Genomic DNA, 17,218 nt, shown 5'->3' on the forward strand with positions numbered 1-17,218 from the left:
AAGACGTTGAGTCGTCCCACACAAAAGGTTTTGTATATTATGCAGAGATTAAATCCCTCTGCCTAGAAACCATCACGCTGTGTTTGGCAGTTTGACTGGATGAACCACTCGGAGATAAAAGCACAAACACAATCTCAAATCACACCACTTCTGTGACTCACGGCTGATTGACATTTGACATCATCTTTGGCAAACACTAAAAACAATATGTTTGACATTTTAGGAATTGCCCTTATTCGTTTTTGTATCAAGATTAAGATGACATATGTCTCTTGTTCTATCGTATTTTGTGTATGTCTTTGCCATGATGGCAGTGGGTTGTGTGTTGGACAATTTCTTGGCTGGGACCAGTAGAAAATTTCTGCAGTCTCTGCTGGTTGGATCATTTCTTTTCTGGTGTCAGGTGGAAACAGGTGTAACAGGTGATAAATAAAATCCCAGCCACTCCCAGCCTCTCCCTTTGCTCTACATGTCTGTCCCTGTTTGTCCTCTCCTATCCTCCTACACCCTCATTGACAAACCTGTTTTTCCCTCACTCTCTCCATCCCTCCCTTCCTCCCTCCCTTTCTCTCTTCATCCATTTGTCTTAGCATCCAACTAGTAGGAATGCAGTTCAGTGGGTTCCCATACAAATACATGCAAACTCAAAAATTTGCATAAACTCAGGCTCCCATTCAGCTGATGAGTTAGAAGGTTGGACATATAGCCTGGTGCTAAATGTCATACAAGATTTAAAAAAAAATTCAAATCCAAGTTTCACTTTTTTAATTCATGTTTTTAGTCATGTGCAGGGCAAATACACAGATCAGACTTGGATTAAACAATTCTATATATCTATGCATATCCCATGTGAATGCTGCATTAGTTCTTTCAATCACTTTTTGTGTGCATGTAAAGGTTGGTTGCCATTTACAAAGACCCAACAGGACACTATAAACATGAGGGCACACAGAATCACACATGCAAGAACCAGGGACAGCCTCCCGCTGCACAAACAAAGCCAAAAAGCACCTGTCAAACTGGTAGTTTCGCCAAGTGGAATGGATCAGTAGGTGGAGTGGAGAAGGGAGGGGGAAGGGAGAGAAAGATGGTCTTTAAAAAGCAGATCAAAACAGGTGACACATCTCATTCTAGAGGAAATCACACACATACACATACAGTGTTTGGACCATGACTTCCACCATGTCGAGAGATTTTCTGCCCACAGGTGGCAGGATCTTTACTTCCATTCCTGACCTGTTTTTCATCCCTGAATTTGTAAGTTTTTCATCTTGTCATGGCATTTTGTTATTATTTGTGAGTTCCTCTTTCCCCTTGGGTTTCTCCTCTTTCATTATCCCTTTTGGTCTCTCAATCTTTGCTCCTTACCCAAGTGAGTTGTTAAACTAATACTTTATTCCTTTTATCTGCCTATTCCACTCGAGTCAGCATCATTTATATTATGATCTTGTTTCCTTGACTCCTCATCATGGCTCTTTGAGGCTAGTCTTTGTTGCAGATCTGTTTTTGGAATCTCTCTTGTCTTGTTATGTTGCTCAGCAGGCTTCAGTGTTTGATCAGTAGAGCCAACACAGAGCAGAGAGACCAGCAAACGTGAAGATTAGTGGAGTTGATAGGTTTGGTCTGGTCCAATGAGATACAAGGATATGCCGATGAAACTGGTTATTGAGAGCCCCGTCAGTTAAAACAATCTACTCTTCATCTAGCCTACTCTTTTTAGTACTGATTGTTGTGTGGTCATGTTATTTAGAAAACATGGCAAGTTGGGTTTATAATATATCCATGACGTTCCACTTCCGGGATTATTCCGGTGCCACCCGAAATTCCACATCTGAAAGGATCTTCCTCTTTTCGGCTGGATGTCCGCTACCTTTCACTTTCTTTGTGTAGTAATTTTAAACTCCGTTGGATTTACGTTGACTATGGTTAACTGCTCCTCAGATCTCTGCAGGGTAAATCCAGACAGCTAGCTAGACTATCTGGCCAATCTGAGTTTTCTCTCGTACGACTAAAACTTTTGAACGTACACATTCCACCAAAACAAGTTCCTTCCCGAGGCTATTTTGCAGCGGCACCGTGGCTCTGTCCGGCACCTAGCACCGCCCAAGACGATTGTAATTGGTTTAAAGAAATGCCAATAAACCAGAGCAGTTTCTTCCATCCCGGAATGCTGTGTGGACTAGCCAGACCCTCCTCCGCAGCGCTGTGGAGAAAGGTCTGGCAATGCAAGACTAAGTTTATACTGACAGTTGTTCCCATAGGGCAAATTGTGAAAAACACAGGTTGCCATAGCAACAGGAAAACAACTTTAAGTTTTAGCAACAAAAAGCAAAAGTGAAAAACTCACTACTTTGGCCTGTATAGTTTTTTTCACTTGTAGGTTGAAAGTATTCTGTGATGCAATAGCTTTATTTTAGTAACAATTATTGAAATGGACCAATTTGCAACATTGTAACCATTCTCTACAATGTATGGTGTAGTCTTCTTAATACTGCAGGTCACAACAAAGCAAATGTCCAAAATCTCAGAGAGGAGAAATGTATTTAGAACCACTATTTCCAGAAGGATTTTTTACATTTTACACATTCTGAATAATGTTTAAAATTCAGCTTATGGCAGTTTGTAATAGCATTCTAAGGTTATCTAATCCTTTACATTGCAATAAAGCATTTACAAGTTAAGGTTTTAATCATTAAGCAATAGTATTCATCACCCTTTTCACAATATAGACTACTTTGGAAACGTAATTCTCTTAACAGAGGTGTAGCTTGTCGTTGCTAACCATAAAAATACTAAACCTAATTTTTTTTGTCTTTATTCCTAATTGGACAGTAGTGAAGGGCAAGAGAGGGTAAACCTTAGCTAACCCAGATTCTCCAATCAAACTTTGATCATGTTGGTTCATCAGAATTTTCTAAATTTGATTTTGGCTTTTTATATGTGACTGTACTCAGGGGCGTTTCTAGGACTTGAGGAGGTTCGGGGCTTAGCCCGCACCCATTTAAATAAACTGAATGCAGTGCAATACAGCAATTGGCTTGCCCAGCTTGTTAATAGCCAGTGTATGTTCATTTTAGCTTCCAGTTCGTAGATGTTATTTAGATGGCACCAACATTTGGCCTAATCATAGATGGCCTGGCAACCCAAAGGCCAAGGTTTTTTTTTCCAGATCTGTGTGGTGACCTATGATGCAGGGGGTCTGTGGGTCCTCCCCCAGAATATTTTAAACATTAAACACTTCATTTCCTGCATTCAGGTGAATTTTTATGCACCTATTTCTACCTTTTTCTGAATCAATTTATGCTGGAAATATGTAAAGGGAAACATAGGGTACAATTCAAAATATAAAGACATAATGGAATATATTGCATTAAGGCTCTCAGGCATTCTGTATTGCTTTCAACTATTTATTCTCCTTTTGGATCAACTTTTCTAATTATATCTGAGTCAGCACACATGTAGCCTTGGCATCATTTACTCTTCCCTCCTCTTTTGCGTCTTTTGTTGGGGAAGTAACCTCCTTAAATGTGCACATGACAATTATGCACCTCAATGATACATTAATTCATTTTAATGAATTAATAAAGCCTTGGACTGTAATATTTCAGATGTGTTTGAACAAGATTTCTGCTCATGTTCAAAACTTTGTGCACATTCAAAATATAACTCATCCCATCTGTGTTCTCTGTGACTTGGAGGAGTACTTAAACTTATGTTGTCCTTTTCTTTCACCATTCACTCCCTTATGGAGTTAGATTCCCCTTTACACCTTGTAGCATGTAACAACCAGAAACACCAGCACATTAGATTCATCCCCAAAACATGTAGGTTAAAGCACTGTAATGCAAGGTTAATAGAGCTGAGTCCTTTGCAATTTCCAAGTTGAACCACTCCTCACACCACTTTAACTTGAATGTAGCCTAATGGTAGAGCGCTTCTTGGCACAGCCACATATAGGCTACAATTACCACAGTTTTCCCCACTCATCCTGTCTCTTTCTATCGGAGAGAGAGAAAGAGAGAGATAGAGAGCAGCAGAGAGGGGAGGGATCGCTTTGTGACAGGCACGGAGAAATAAGCGTCCGTTATGAATGGCCAGGCGATCAGGCACGTGGCTATTGTCCGGTTTCATATTTGTCAGTGAACTTTTCATAATACATTCGGGGCTACACTCAAAACATTCGGGGCTGAAGCCCTGGCAAAATCAGCTGACGCTGCGGCTGTACTTGTCTTCACTTGTTCTAGGATCACTTTCTTTCACAATAAAAAAAAAAAGGGCAGGGAAGATAACTGTCAGAGTAGGCCTACTTGCTCGACAGCTTTTTTGTCCATTGTCGTTTTTACTGGAATGAAACTGAATGATGGAGCAAGTTCAAACAAAGGGAGTTCAGAATTAGAAGGAGAAACCAGAAAGAAGATATTTAAAATAAATAAATAAAAAAAATAACTTCACACAATCACACAAATTTCACAACACATTTTCCTCATTCACATCTGTGTGAAATTGTGTGTGCTACATGGATGAAATGAACAAGATTGCAAACAATGCAATGATACATACAGCATATAGAGTGTTGTTTGAGCTGGCAATTATTTCAAACAAACATTTAAAACCGAGCTTAGGTCATGTGGGAAACTGTAGGTTGGATTCCATTGATTTAAAGGAACACTCCACTAAAATGCTCACTCCTTGTAGACGTGAAGATGGCTCTGAAAAGCTACAGTAGCTCCTGGGGGGTGTAGTCAGCTGGGATTCACACCAGTTACAATGAATTCCAATGGAATAAGACAAAGAAATGTTCCAAATGTATCAAAATGCACATGAAAACCTACCACAAGAGCAGCAGCATAATACACTAATATATCACCACATATTTATTTGTGAAGCAAGGATTGTTTTGAACATATGAATCAACAGTGAGGATGTGAATCATGTTGCAGAATTTTCATGACGTACATTTTGACACAAACATTTCAGAGCCACCTGGCAGAGAGTATTTGATACTTCAAAGATTGATTTTCAGTGGAAATGTGATGGGCTGCGGGCCAATTCCCTTTTACCTGGAATGGAAATACATGCGTAATGTTCCTCTGGTATGGGGAAAGATAAGACTGATATGGAGAAGCAGAGATAAGGCTTACACAATATTTGCAGATACTACTACTACAGCTTAAAGTAATGTTAGTATAAAGTTGTGTAAAGTAACGTGTTTTTACAGTAGTGAATTGTGTTTGCTCACCTGTGTATCTCACTTTCTCAACATGCTGTGCTCGAGCACCTTCGGGTATCAACTAATGTGGCTTTCTCCCATCAAAGGTTTGAATCCAAAGTGAGCGTCGTACAAATGAGGGGACTTGTTACATAATACTAGAAACACTGACACGCTTATTTGAACTGGTTTACCACTTAATGTGATATCAAAAACTTGCCTTTTACAGGAAGCCCATATTGTCTGTTTAAAGGATACTTAGCCACAGATTTGTTAGTTAGTTTTTTTTAGTTCAAATACTCATTTACTAATTCACAAGAATGTTGAATTTTCTGAATAAAATATTTCAAACTCTTGGTAAACCAGAACAGATTTGCTGAGTTGAAAGCATTTTTTTTTTAATATTATGAACATTATGAAAAGCGTCATATGTTTGTTTCATAGCAACATCAGCCAACTGTAATATTACTTTTACCATAGGTTCTCTACCAGTGAGAGATTTTACTCATGTTGTGTGGACAGCCCTTGTTTAAACCCACATAACTCCATTTACATTCTAATCAAGATTGCAAACTTCCCAAAATACAATACGTAACACATTTGGACATTTTCTCATACATAATGGTGGAGTTTGTGGGGATAAATGAAAGTATTTTGGTAGAGAAATATTTGAACCACCTGCAGGTGAATTGTTTAATTTATGGCGTGGCACATTCTTTCTATGTGGTCAGATTGAATTTTGGTTGCCTAGCTTATTAAAAATAACATTGTGGCAGATTATGAACAGACTGTCCTGGCTTTGAACTCATTGTGTTTACAAAATTGAGTGAAACCTGGATTGTCTGCATCTATGAGACAATTTACATAAAAGGCACATTATATTTCATTTCAATTTTTACCCAACAGCTCGACTTTAAAAGTGCAGTTGAATTTCCAAATTATTGGTGGAATTTCAGCTGGCTAAGTGGTAAGATTTTAAATAGTGTAGTAAGAAAAACTACCTACTTTGGTTTAACTTTAACAAAGTAGACTGGATGACTTCATTGAGAAGAGAGAACCCTGGATGAACTGGTGGCAAAAGTCTTATCCTGTTTACTTATACACATACAACCATAAAACCATGCCAACCTTTTAAATGACACACACCACAATTATGTATATCTTCCACAAATTCAGGCAAAAAGCTTCTAATATAAACCTGATTATCCCTGTCAAAACTACTCCTCAAAATCACTGTGTAGCAAGACGTGTGTACTATGGGAAAAGGTTGTTTTAAAATGGGTTTATACTGTCGGCTACTTCTTCCAGAAAGCTGGGAGGGCAGTTATGTTCTCTACATGTGTTAATTCTTCACCTGAGAGGCTCAGGGGTTCGTTCTTTGCTGCAGTTATGGTAAAAATCCTCTCTAGAAAAGCAAATGTGTTGTGGGTCATAATGTGCCCCTGCAAGTGTTTGCGTCAGCTCTGCTCCTGCACACCTGATACTTAATGGCTTAATGCTGATTGATTGCACTGTAGAGACACCTGTGTGTAGCCCTTAACTGCCTAACTGGAGGAAATCAAAGCTAGGACACACTAGGCCTTTTCCACAGCAGACACTTGTCAACATGTACAATAGCTGTTAGTGTAAATGGTTTTCCTGTACATAGTGACTACCTCAAATGCCTCTTATCATGGGACAAATGGTGGAGGTTCATGTTTCATAATCTAAATACCAAACACTCTTTCAGGCACAATGTTTGTCAAAGGAGGAAAGAGAAAGACTGTGAAACTATATTCAAGAGTGACGTTTGTTTGAGTGTGTGTGTGTGTGTGTGTGTGTGTGTGTGTGTGTCTGTCTGTGTGTGTGTCTGTGTGTGTTTTAAAGGCCCAATCCTTATTTTAAAGGGACACCACCAATTTTACATGTTCACTCTGTTGTCACAGTTACACACAGGCCTGAAATACACAAACATGCCCAGGACCTATTAGCATACATGCACAAATGGAGAGTGAGGGGGCTGCCCATTGAAAGGTTCCCGAGTGGTTAGCGGTTTGGTGTCCTGCTCATGGGCATCTTGGCAGTGAACTAGCACCTCTCCAGATACCAGTCCACACTCCATATTTATTCGGTACTGGGACTTAATAAGAGAGATAATAATTTACTTACATTCAGCAGGTGGACACAAACATTACTCCAAACGGAGGATGTGTACATAAGCAACTGTTTGCTAACAAGTTCACATATCAACTTTAAAAATGATATGAATGTGTCTGGTTACAACTTTCTGCTGCCCCCAAGTGGCCAAAAAATCTTTTATTGCAGCTTTTAAGGTGCAACCATAGACTGTTAATATTATACAGTCTATGGGTGCAACACTGTTATTCACAGTCTGTCATTGTCATACAAAAACAAAAATGCACTGTGCACTAGCTGAGAAAACTTCATTTTTAAATCCATATTTTTCTCTCTCTCTCTCCCTGTCTCTTCCCCCTCACCCCTCTCTCCGCCCCCCCCCCTGCAGGTGTTCGGGGGTTTGGTGTGGATGCTGGTGGCATCGGCTGAACTCGTCGTGTTTCCCAACCCTCTGGGCTGGGTGATGTTCGTGTCTGTCTTCTGCTTCGTAGTGACGACACTCTGGTTCTTCATCTTCCTCTGCGGAGCCAATCAGAGCGGCATCTGGCCCTCTCTGGTTAGACACGCCCACCACCTGCTGATTGACTTAATTTAGATACAGTAGATACCATAAACTTGTTCACCACATAGTGTTCGTCCAATCATATTTTAACGGTTATTCTGCCTTCTTTCTCCATCAATCTTTCTCCCTCCCTTCCTTCTTACTGTATCTTTTTAGGATGTGGGTTATCATTTTGTAGCGGTGGTTTTCTACCTCAGTGCATCGGTGATTCTAGCTTACGTCACCCTTCTGAGAGCAACGATTCAGTCCCTTCAGGGCACATCGGATGGTCTAAAAATATATCGACTGGACATTGCTGCAGTGGTATGTCACACACACACACACACACACACACACACACACACACACACACACACACACACACACACACACACACACACACGCACACATACACACACAAGCACACACAAGCACACAGATCCTAGCTTCTCTATTTCTTCTAATTTCTATTTACATATACCACAATATTCAGATGTACGGTAACTAAATTAACAATTTGGGGAAACTAACATGTAAACAGCATTTCTATGATTTTTTCAATTTAGAGTCTGTTAACAGTCTATGATATTTTCTGTACAGAGTAATTTCATACCTCCCCTTAAGTAGCTTTAAGGTTGGATTGTCAGTATCATATACACTATTTTTGTATCAGCTCGGGAAGTACAGTAATCTGCATGCATCATTTTATCTAGTTGTGTCATTTTATACATATTTCTACACATTTCAACCGGACAAATTTGGCATCTTTCTAAATTTTAAGATCTCCACTAGAATTTTAAATTAAGTTCTGTGGGTTTGAATAATGGCTGCAGTGTGTAATTGTAATGACTTGGGGGTTAAAGATATAATCTCATCTTGAAGCTCAAATGCAATTGTATGCATCTCTATTTGTCTTGTTTAAATCAATGTATTGACATCTGTCTGTGGTCTTGTGACCAGACTTGGCAACACCTCCATCTTTCTATCTGAAGGTGACAATCATCCGTGTGTTTCTGTGTTTGTGTCTGTGTCTGTGTGTGTGTGTGTGTGTGTGTGTGTGTGTGTGTGTGTGTGTGTGTTTTCAGGTGATGTCCTATGTGGCCACTCTTCTCTACTTCATCCATGCCATTTTCTCTGCCATCCGATGGAAGAGGTCCTAATAGGACAAAACACAAACCAAGAACAACGACCAAAATACGAAGAAACCAAATAAACAGCTGACTTTTTGTGTTTTCGTTCTTTTTATTTTGTTCTTTTTTATATTTCTAACTTGCTTATTAACAATAGTGCCAAAGTGAGTGAATGAGTGAAAATACAAGAAAGGTATTGATAAATGTTACTTGTTTATTATTGTTGGTGGCTTTACTGTACAGGTAAAATCAAAAAAAGTAAATACAAATTAAATAAAATCTGTAAACATGTATAACAGATCAATAATGAATGCCAGAAGTTTGCCTCCAGCTTGCAGTGAACATTTTTACAAATCAAAATGACATTAAAGCATTTCACTAGAAAGTTTCCAAGACATGTAATAGCAGAGCTTAGCGTTAGTATAGCACAGTACATTTAAATTGCTAATAAATGCTCAGAGGCTTGTACCATTCAAAATCTGACACAAACATTTAAAAGATTTGTTTCCTTGCATGTTTTCTCTATGTTTACAATGAACAAAATGTAAATGTATAATGGATAAATGACTCTCTTTGACAAGTCTTTTTCTTCAATTTTAATAACTTTTTCATTTTTTGAAAGGCCCAGTTTGGATGTACGGTATTGGCTGTATTGAAACAACTTTATGTGCAAAACGTCAGTACAGTAGAGCAGACTGAATGATACGGAAACTTTAAGACACTTGTACCCCTGCTCTTTGCAAAGACAATGCACCTGCAGAATAGTGTATTGTCTGTTCCTCCTCTCTGTCTCTGTCCCAGGCTCACCCTGTAGTGTACTGTCAGGTAAGTTGTGTTAGTTTTACATAATGTAGCCTCAGGCCACAAGTTCTCTGGGATAGTACGCCAGAGTATTTCAGATTTCCAGTCAAAAATGATGCATTTATCACAGATTCTGGCATAAAAATTATCCAATAAAATCAGTACTTCCCAGGGGTGATTCTAGGATCAGACCTTTAGGGGGGCTCAGCCCCTAATGAGAATATGACAGGATAAAGCCCCCACCCCACCTGCTAATTCAGTAATTTCACTGGATAACAATAACAGAGGATAAATGTAAAATATTGCACATATGAAAAAAACTAAGAAAGTCCATTTATGGACTACCAGAATCAAATGAAATGATAATGAGGTGTAAACAATAAATATATAAGAAATAAAACTTTCCTTGACTGGGTTACAGGTGCATAGCATTGGTGACACAGGATATTAAACCTGTTTCTTTGAACTTGTAATTGTTTGTCCTGTTTGTCACTAACAGACAAGTTCACAAACTCTAACTTGAGGCACTAAAATTAATAAAAAATAAATACAAATTAATTTGTTTTTTATTATAATTTTTTAGGGGGGCTGAGATGAAATTTAGGGCTTGAGCCCCCCTAAAAAGGGTCTAAAATCGCCATTGGTACTGCCTATCTCTGCAGGTTAAATATTAAAATCTACTGTAAATGTATTTCTTGTTTGGGGTTTGCCTCATGAAAATACAGCACAGTACAGCAAATCTTTATGTATTGTAATATTAAGTCTTGCTTTTTTCTTCACTTTCTTCATAGTTGTAAATATTTAGCATACACACATGATGTCAGTGCATCACATTTGCCCAGACATTAGCCTGATTTGTCATGTTTGGAAAATCTGGGATTTTGACTGGAATTTAAAGCAAAGTAGAAACATGTATTGTTTTATTTTTGTCAATAAAGGAAGCGAAAGAAAACAAAAAACAGTGAAGTTGCGGGCCCCTTAAAAACAAAAAAGAATGTGCTTAAAGATGCTCAAACACTCCAAGAGATGAGGGAGGCTGCAGAGTCAGGATAATTATTTCTCTGTGGGTTTGTGACCACGAGTGCCATCTTTCATATTGCACATTTCATTTGAAATATCAATTAGTGCAGCTTTAAAGTAAAAACTTTGTTTGTGAGGTTAATGTGGTTGAAATAAAATGTCTTCAACCATTCAGCTGATAAGGAGTTAGAAGGTTGGACATGCATATCCCATGTGAATGCTGCATTAGTTGTCTTTCAATCACTTGTGTGCATGTAAACAGTTGGTTGCCATTTACAAAGACCCAACAGGACACTATAAACATGAGGGCACACAGAATCACACATGCAAGAACCAGGGACAGCCTCACGCTGCACAAACAAAGCCAAAAAGCACCTGTCAAACTGGTAGTTTCGCCAAGTGGAATGGATCAGTAGGTGGAGTGGAGAAGGGAGGTGCAGGAGGGGGAAGGGGGAGAAAGACGATCTTTAAAAAGCAGATCAAAACAGGTGACACATCTCATTCTAGAGGAAATCACACACATACACATACAGTGTTTGGACCATGACTTCCACCATGTCGAGAGATTTTCTGCCCACAGGTGGCAGGATCTTTACTTCCATTCCTGACCTGTTTTTCATCCCTGAATTTGTAAGTTTTTCATCTTGTCATGGCATTTTGTTATTATTTGGGAGTTCCTCTTTCCCCTTGGGTTTCTCCTCTTTCATTATCCCTTTTGGTCTCTCAATCTTTGCTCCTTACCCAAGTGAGTTGTTAAACTAATACTTTATTCCTTTTATCTGCCTATTCCACTCGAGTCAGCATCATTTATAATATGATCTTGTTTCCTTGACTCCTCATCATGGCTCCTTGAGGCTAGTCTTTGTTGCAGATCTGTTTTTGGAATCTCTCTTGTCTTGTTATGTTGCTCAGCAGGCTTCAGTGTTTGATCAGTAGAGCCAACACAGAGCAGAGGGACCAGCAAACGTGAAGATTAGTGGAGTTGATAGGTTTGGTCTGGTCCAATGAGATACAAGGATATGCCGATGAAACTGGTTATTGAGAGCCCCGTCAGTTAAAACAATCTACTCTTCATCTAGCCTACTCTTTTTAGTACTGATTGTTGTGTGGTCATGTTATTTAGAAAACATGGCAAGTTGGGTTTATAATATTTCCATGACGTTCCACTTCCGGGATTATTCCGGTGCCGCCCGAAATTCCGCATCTGAAAGGATCTCCCTCTTTTCGGCTGGATGTCCGTTACCTTTCGTTTTCTTTGTGTTGTAATTTTAAACTCTGGTGGATTTACGTTGACTATGGTTAACTGCTCCTCAGATCTCTGCAGGGTAAATCCAGACAGCTAGCTAGACTATCTGGCCAATCTGAGTTTTCTCTCGTACGACTAAAACTTTTGAACGTACACATTCCACCAAAACAAGTTCCTTCCCAAGGCTATTTTGCAGCGGCACCGTGGCTCTGTCCGGCGCCTAGCGCTGCTCAACGCGATTGTAATTGGTTTAAAGAAATACCAATAAACCAGAGCAGTTTCTCCCATCTCGGAATGCTGTGTGGACTAGCCAGACCCTCCTCCGCAGTGCTGTGGAGAAAGGTCTGGCAATGCGAGACTAAGTTTATACTATAAGTTATACAGTTGTTCCCATAGGGCAAATTGTGAAAAACACAGATTGCCAGAGCAACAGGAAAACAACAACTTTAACAAGTTTTAGCAACAAAAAGCAAAAGTGAAAAACTCACTACTTTGGCCTGTATAGTTTTTTTCACTTGTAGGTTGAAAGTATTCTGTGATGCAATAGCTTTATTTTTGTAACAATTATTGAAATGGACCAATTTGCAACATTGTAACCATTCTCTACATACACTGTGTTCCAAATTATTATGCAAATTATATTTTACACTGATTTTCCTAAATAGTCGATGCAAATCCATCCATCCATCTTCGTCTGCTTAATCGGTGTCGGGTGTTTGATTGAAATAGCTTTTGATTTCAGTAAATATGACCTAATCCTGCAAATTCAGCAAATTACCATTTTCAGTTCTTTACAACCTATAAAATGCTTTGAAACTGTTGTGCATAACAATTTGGAACAGTGCATTTTGAGTTTTATATTTTTGAAAAAATACTGTTTTCATTGGGTGGTTTGTTCAATGAAATTTGACTTATACCCTTGGTTGGTGACTTGAAAATTATATTATATTATATATATATATATTAGGGCTGTCAATCGATTACAAAATTTAATCTAATTAATTACATACTCTGTGATTAACTAGTCGAAATTAATCGCATACATAATTAACGGTGCCTGAACCGATACTTTTTAAGAAAGTAAAAAAAGAAAAGAAAACAAAGGGTAGGCCTACTAAACAACAGTTGGTGACATTAAAGAACGGCTTGTTTATTGCTAAGGCCATATGGTCAAAATTAAATGATTTAATAATAATGTATAACAATAACAATAACTTATTTCACTAGTAAATTGCTGTTGAACGACAAAAACAACCACCAGATGGGAAAAGGACATTTACAATAACTTCAAATGCACCACGAAGCTGTAGTTTACCAGTTTCATTGAAAGCACCGTCTGTGTTGTTTTTCTGACGGCAGCTCGGCAGCTGCAGATTGTTACATCCCAGAGTTGAGTCACAGTCATCTGCAGTAAAACACAGTCAAACTTTACACCGTTTAGCGTTAGCTGTCAGCATTGTAACCGTGTTTAATCCAGCTACTAGCTAGCGGTAGGCTAACGTTAGCTGCTGTCGAGTATAGTGTTAACTAGCTAGCGGTAGGCTAACGTTAGCTGCTGTTGAGTATAGTGTTAACTAGTTCCGTGCAGCGGTGTTTGTGTTGCCTGTAACGTCTGTTTCAAAGCATCAGAGAGAAGAGCAGACATATCAGTGGCACCAGATTTCGGTAGCCAGGGTTGGCAGGAAGAAGATTTTTACAAGTAAATGTTCCAGTTAATGATCCAGGCAGCACATTCTCGTCTCCCTCCTTCATTTTACAGTCCAATGGTGGCTAGAACGGCTCAGGGTCAAATGTCAATATGGAATGGATTAATCTGCGTTATTTTTTTTAACGCGTTATTTTTTCTCAGATTAATTAATCGAAATTAACGCGTTATTTTGACAGCCCTAATGTATGTATGTATGTATGTATGTATGTATATATATATATATATATATATATATATATATATATATATATATATATATATATATATATTATATCATTTGCATTGACTATTTAGGAAAATCAGTGTAAAATATAATTTGCATAATAATTTGGAACACTGTTGTACACCGCATGTTTGGGTCTTGAGCCGCAAAAAATTATTAAAATTTTTTTTTTTTAAATCAGCCCAAAACATGTAACACTGCAGGTCACAACAAAGCTATGTCCAGACTCTCAGATAGGAGAAATGTATTTAGAACCACTATTTCTAGAAGGATTTTTATTTTATTTTTTTTAACATTTTACACAGTCTGAATAATGTTTAAAATTCAGCTTAAGGCAGCTTGTAATACCATTCTAAGGTTATCTAATCCTTTAAATTGCAATAAAGCATTTACAAGTTAAGGTTTTAATCAATAAGCAATAGTATTCATCACCCTTTTCACAATATAGGCTACTTTAGAAACGTAATTCTCTTAACAGAGGTGTAGTTTGTCGTTGCTAACCATAAAAATACTAAACCTAATTTTTTTTTGTCTTTATTCCTAATTGGACAGTAGTGAAGGGCAAAAGAGGGTAAACCAGCTAACCCAGATCGGGTTCTCCAATCAAACTTTGATCATGTTGGTTCATCAGAATTTTCTAAATTTGTGGATTTAGGGCGCATTCTTTCTTCTTCTGGGGATAACTGTCAACTCAAAGTTATACCTGGAAATTACTGAAACCTCATTTCTTGGTTATCCCTTAAATCTGTCCTGAGGTGCATCTGTCCTCACTGTGGAGGTGGAATATAAGAGAATTTCCCTTCTTGAGTCAATTAAGAGTCAATATGTTGATAAAGCTCCTGTTTAAATGAATTATTCAGAAAATATTACAGCCCACCACAGTTTTCGGTACAGAGAACTAAAGATTAAATCTGCGTGACACAGTGGAAAAACAGCTATAGTTGCAGAGGGAGGTGTAAATCTAAACCAACCATCAGCTCATGGTTTACTTGCTGGCTTGGATCTTTTTTTTTCCTGGCTGCTGGCCAGTTCACCTTTCCATGAAATAACCTACTGTTCAGGTATAGAAATGCACTGGTAATGTTTATTATGCTGGTGAGAGTTGGCACTGTAAATCTAAACCATCACAGATATAAAAAGGGCAGGGTTTGCGTTTGTCGTAAGTCGTCTTACCGTAATTAACCTCTTTTGGCTTTTTATATGTCCCTGTAATTGTCTTCACTTGTTCTAGGCTCACTTTCTTTCACAATAAAAAAGGGCAGGGAAAATAACTGTCAGAGTACTTGCTCGGCAGCTTTTTTGTCCATTGTCGTTTTTACTGGAATGAAACTGAATGATGGAGCAATTTCAAACAAAGGGACTTCAGAAGGCAGAAGGAGAAACCAGAAAGAAGATATTTTAAAAAAAATAACGTAATCACACAATTTCACAACACATTTTCCTCATTCACATCTGTGTCGAATTTTGTGTGCTACATGAATGAAATGAACATGATTGCAAACAATCAAAAAATGGTTCCAAATGTATCAAAATGCACATGAAAACCAACCATAAGAGCAGCAGCATAATACACTAATATATCACCACATATTTATTTGTGAAGCAAGGATTGTTTTGAACATATGAATCAACAGTGAGGATGTGAATCATGTTGCAGAATTTTCATGACGTACATTTTGACACAAACATTTCAGAGCCACCTGGCAGAGAGTATTTGATACTTCAAAGATTGATTTTCAGTGGAAATGTGATGGGCTGCGGGCCAATTCCCTTTTACCTGGAATGGAAATACATGGGTAATGTTCCTCTGGTATGGGGAAAGATAAGACTGATATGGAGAAGCAGAGATAGGATTTTGGTAGTGAAATATTTGAACCACCTGCAGGTGAATTGTTTAATTTATGGCGTAGCACATTCTTTTCATGTGGTCAGATTGAATTTTGGTTGTCTAGCTTGCGGCATTGAAACATTGCGGCCAGATTATGAACGGACTATCCTGGCTTTGAACTCACTGTGTTTACACAATTGAGTGAAATCTGGATTTTCTGCATTTATGAGACAATTTACATAAAAAGGCACATTATGTTTCATTTCAATTTTTACTCAACAGCTCGACTTTAAAAGTGCAGTTGAATTTCCAAATTATTGGTGGAATTTCAACTGGCTAAGTGGTAAGATTTTAAATAGTGTAGTAAGAAAAACTACCTACTTTGGTTTAACTTTAACAAAGTAGACTGGATGACTTCATTGAGAAGAGAGAACCCTGGATGAACTGGTGGCAAAAGTCTTATCCTGTTTACTTATACACATACAACCATAAAACCATGCCAACCTTTTAAATGACACACACCACAATTATGTATATCTTCCAAAAATTCAGGCAAAAAGCTTCTAATATAAACCTGATTATCCCTGTCAAAACTGCTCCTCAAAATCACTGTGTAGCAAGACGTGTGCTATGGGAAAAGGTTGTTTTAAAATGGGTTTATACTGTCGGCTACTTCTTCCAGAAAGCTGGGAGGGCAGTTATGTTCTCTACATGTGTTAATTCTTCACCTGAGAGGCTGAGGGGTTCGTTCTTTGCTGCAGTTATGGGGAAAATCCTCTCTAGAAAAGCAAATGTGTTGTGGATCATAATGTGCCCTTGCAAGTGTTTGCGCCAGCTCTGCTCCTGCACACCTGATACTTAAAAGTACAATATGTAACTTTCCGCCGCTAGGGGTCTCTCAACCAAAACAATGGATGGTAAATACAGACGTTTGATGACGTTGGGAAGTTGTGTGGAATTATGGGAGTTTTTATTGCTAAATGCTATCGTTGATTAGAATGCATCTGTTCACGGACGGGTTTACCCATTCAAGTTTATTCACATTCATGTCATGCTAAAAAAATAGCTGCAGTTTCCCCAACATAATTATGTTTTTCTTGATTCAATCTGTATTGGCAGCTAGCTGACCAGTTAGCTAGTGAACCAGCAAGCTAACATTAGTGGCTAACATTAGCAGGTTTTAGCTGCTGGCTAATGATTAGCCAGCAGCTAAAAGCACACTATCACAGTATATTTCACACGCCAATGTCACCTTTTGGATTTTACCAGGCGGACGGGGTTTGTTGTAATGCTAGCTAGCTAGCTACTCAACGAGGCTGAGAGACGTGTGTGGGTGGGGATTGCAGGGGGACTCTCCGCGACGGCAATGATGTTCGATTGCTGTCAGCAGCATGATA

General features: G+C 38.4%; 2 protein-coding genes and 1 long non-coding RNA gene across 3 annotated transcripts in view; all 3 read left to right on the forward strand.

Moving 5' to 3' along the window:
* The first annotated feature begins 1,049 nt into the window (after nt 1-1,049).
* LOC116061680 (myelin and lymphocyte protein-like) lies at nt 1,050-9,577 on the forward strand. The gene is made up of 4 exons (XM_031315995.2): nt 1,050-1,257; nt 7,713-7,880; nt 8,043-8,189; nt 8,951-9,577. The coding sequence occupies exons 1-4, from the start codon at nt 1,171-1,173 to the stop codon at nt 9,023-9,025; spliced, it is 477 nt and encodes a 158-aa protein (XP_031171855.1). The 5' UTR covers nt 1,050-1,170; the 3' UTR covers nt 9,026-9,577.
* Nucleotides 9,578-11,196: 1,619 nt separating this feature from the next.
* LOC116061681 (myelin and lymphocyte protein-like) overlaps nt 11,197-17,218 on the forward strand; it is a 10,823-nt gene continuing 4,801 nt past the window's right edge. Inside the window, exon 1 of the mRNA XM_031315996.2 lies at nt 11,197-11,446. Coding sequence (XP_031171856.1) covers nt 11,360-11,446 — 87 coding nt within the window. The 5' untranslated portion in view covers nt 11,197-11,359. The remainder of the gene's footprint in view (nt 11,447-17,218) is intronic.
* LOC118493204 lies at nt 14,108-15,392 on the forward strand. Its single transcript, XR_004895192.1, has 2 exons — nt 14,108-14,689; nt 14,784-15,392. It is a non-coding gene; the product is annotated as an uncharacterized LOC118493204 (long non-coding RNA).

The sequence above is a fragment of the Sander lucioperca genome, chromosome 15 (genome assembly GCF_008315115.2).
Source record: "Sander lucioperca isolate FBNREF2018 chromosome 15, SLUC_FBN_1.2, whole genome shotgun sequence".
NCBI classification, from domain to species: Eukaryota; Metazoa; Chordata; class Actinopteri; order Perciformes; family Percidae; genus Sander; species Sander lucioperca.

What these genes read in the sequence shown, in the direction of transcription:
- LOC116061680 (XM_031315995.2), top strand. Translation starts at nt 1,171, where the DNA reads ATGACTTCCACCATGTCGAGAGATTTTCTGCCCACAGGTGGCAGGATC. An exon ending in TGTTTTTCATCCCTGAATTT is followed by an intron (nt 1,258 to 7,712) that starts GTAAGTTTTTCA and finishes CCCCCCCTGCAG; the next exon opens with GTGTTCGGGGGTTTGGTGTG. An exon ending in GACTGGACATTGCTGCAGTG is followed by an intron (nt 8,190 to 8,950) that starts GTATGTCACACA and finishes GTGTGTTTTCAG; the next exon opens with GTGATGTCCTATGTGGCCAC.